The following is a 2,351-nucleotide window of genomic DNA, read 5'->3' as shown; positions in this document are numbered from 1 at the left end:
CAACAGAAACTTAAATTTTTAGTCTCAGATGACAAATGTAAAGTGCAAATACCAAAAATCACACAAGGTAAAATGAAACACTTTTCTAACATAAGAAATATAAATAGTAAATAAACTAATCTTTGATAGGTTGTTTAGGCAGAGTATTCATAATGAACACTATAAAGACCACACTACACCACACACACACTGACCTGAAGACGAAAGGCAGAAGACTTTCGAAACGTCGTCCTCTACATTTGTAGGTTTCTACAACAGGCAGTTGCTGTCCAGTAAATAAATTGTCAAAATACCTGTCATAACTATAAAAAACCTAAATCTATTCCTTTGAATCTAAAAGTAAAATAAGTTATAAGTACTTAATTTCCAAACACACCTCAGTTCGATGCACCAATAACCAGTTACCATCAGCTCCTTGCTTTCGGAATTCAAGAAATGGATCCGATTTGCCAAAAAAATCCTAAAAATGAAACCAAGATTAGAAATTTGGACACATGTAACCATTTATACAAGAATATTTTTATATTATACAAATTAGAATTAACAGTAATCAATTACATGACCAACTAGGTTTCTCTTTTGAAATTGTAAGAGTAGTTTCTTTGTTTCATTTACTCATTGAAAGTTTACTTGGAAATAAATTTATTTCTTTGCAGCCTTTGTTATCAGTTACTATTTCTGAAAACATCATTATAATTAAGTTTTATGAGTTCATCAAGTTAGATTACAAGAGATATATTATAGTTGAAATGCTACTACACATCCTTCTTATTAGAAACAAGTATTGAGCCAGTGAAAAAAAAAAAGTAATATTTGAAAATACTGTTATTGTGATATAATATTACTCTTACATGATATGAATCAAACTGCCAACACATGTATTATACAACATTAAAATCTTGTTTATAACAGAACATCAACACTCATTATTAAGTAATCTGATAGTAGTTTAAAATATTATTATTTAATATTTCTTTCTTAATGTCAAACATATAGAGACACTTAAAATACTGGATGATATATTGAAAGACATTAGAACTTCTGAATGAATCAGTATTTCATAAAAAGAATAATATACTCATATAAATAACATGAAGAGCCAATATACTAAAAAAATTTCAAAATTATACATTAAATGAGATTAATATACCTTATTGTCAAGATGATGAGCTTTGAAAGATAGAATAAGGATATCCTTGTTGCTTGTCTCTAGTTCTTCTGTGATTACCTAAGGAATACAACACGTTACTTGAAAATTCATCCCATTTACTAAGTGTGTGTATGTATTACTTCAACTCAGTCCTAGTCTTTCATGTTTTACTAAATACAACTTGACTTCAGTTCTAGTGTTTTAATGAGTACAAATCTAGGACATAAATTGCACTCTAATGTATTTTGTCTTTCTTGAAGAATAGCTAATCAATCAATGGATAAGAACAATGTCACATTATCAGCTTGATATAATTCATTTAAAGCTATAAATAAGTACAGATCTTATTGAAGTTAAACTCCCTTCCTTTTTATTTATACAATTTACACTCTTATTTACATTGTGAATATTATATAAATTATATTTTTGTCAGATGATCTTTGAAAAATAAAATAAAACTAAACTGTTGAAATTAGTTGGCTCCTAAGCAAATGTTTTTTCAAGAAAGCTGTAACTAAAACCAAACATGCAAGGTATTAGCTTTTAATACAAAGCCTCCTGCTTGTTATATTTTTTGATATTGGGAATTTTGAAAAAACTCTTTCTTAAATTTGAAGTTATCCAGATAAACATGTACATTATGGAGTTTTTCAATAATATTCAATATATTTCTAAAAAACTTAGACGGTAACTTGAGTTTACAAAAGCCATCAGGTAAGACAGTGGACCTGCATGAAAAAGGCTAAAATATGCACCACAGCTGAAAACTATGTCAACTTTTAGTGGCAACTATTTTTAATTGTGAAATGAATGTCCATCAAAACTTACAAGTCTTGACATAAATAGTAAATTACATTCATCTTTATATGATTAACTCTCCCAACACGCTTTCGGTCGATTTGACCGAACACGTGACTTCTTTGTATTTGTTTAAAGTCTTTATAGATTTAATACTTCTAATTTTCAATATAGTGTGTATATCTTCACAAAATTTGGCAGTTAACATTATAAGTCTTTCACATACAAAAAAATCATATTTCTTAGTGAAGCATTTTTAATAAACTAAAATAAAGATTTGTCCATGAATATATTGAGTACTTGTTTTGAATTGTCCATGTGCAAAGTAATTTTCATGTTAAGATTAAAAATACTTTTCCTCATTTTCAAATTTCCTTTAGTGTGATCCCTAAAACCTCCTAAA

At 27.9% G+C, this 2,351-nt stretch overlaps 1 protein-coding gene across 3 annotated transcripts in view; it reads right to left on the bottom strand.

The window, feature by feature from the left end:
- LOC106467557 (copine-3-like) overlaps nucleotides 1-2,351 on the bottom strand; it is a 44,216-nt gene that overhangs the window by 32,376 nt on the left and 9,489 nt on the right. For all 3 annotated transcript variants that reach the window (XM_022395759.1, XM_013927917.2, XM_013927918.2), the window contains exons 6-7: nucleotides 1,151-1,228; nucleotides 377-460 (exon numbers count right to left, since the gene is read on the bottom strand). In XM_022395759.1, the coding sequence (XP_022251467.1) occupies nucleotides 377-460; nucleotides 1,151-1,228 (162 nt within the window). The remainder of the gene's footprint in view (nucleotides 1-376; nucleotides 461-1,150; nucleotides 1,229-2,351) is intronic.

This window comes from Limulus polyphemus, unplaced genomic scaffold, assembly GCF_000517525.1.
Source record: "Limulus polyphemus unplaced genomic scaffold, Limulus_polyphemus-2.1.2 Scaffold2660, whole genome shotgun sequence".
Lineage (NCBI taxonomy): Eukaryota > Metazoa > Arthropoda > Merostomata > Xiphosura > Limulidae > Limulus > Limulus polyphemus.
The sequence above is the reverse complement of the archived record's forward strand: the minus strand, read 5'-3'. Positions and strand labels throughout refer to the sequence as shown.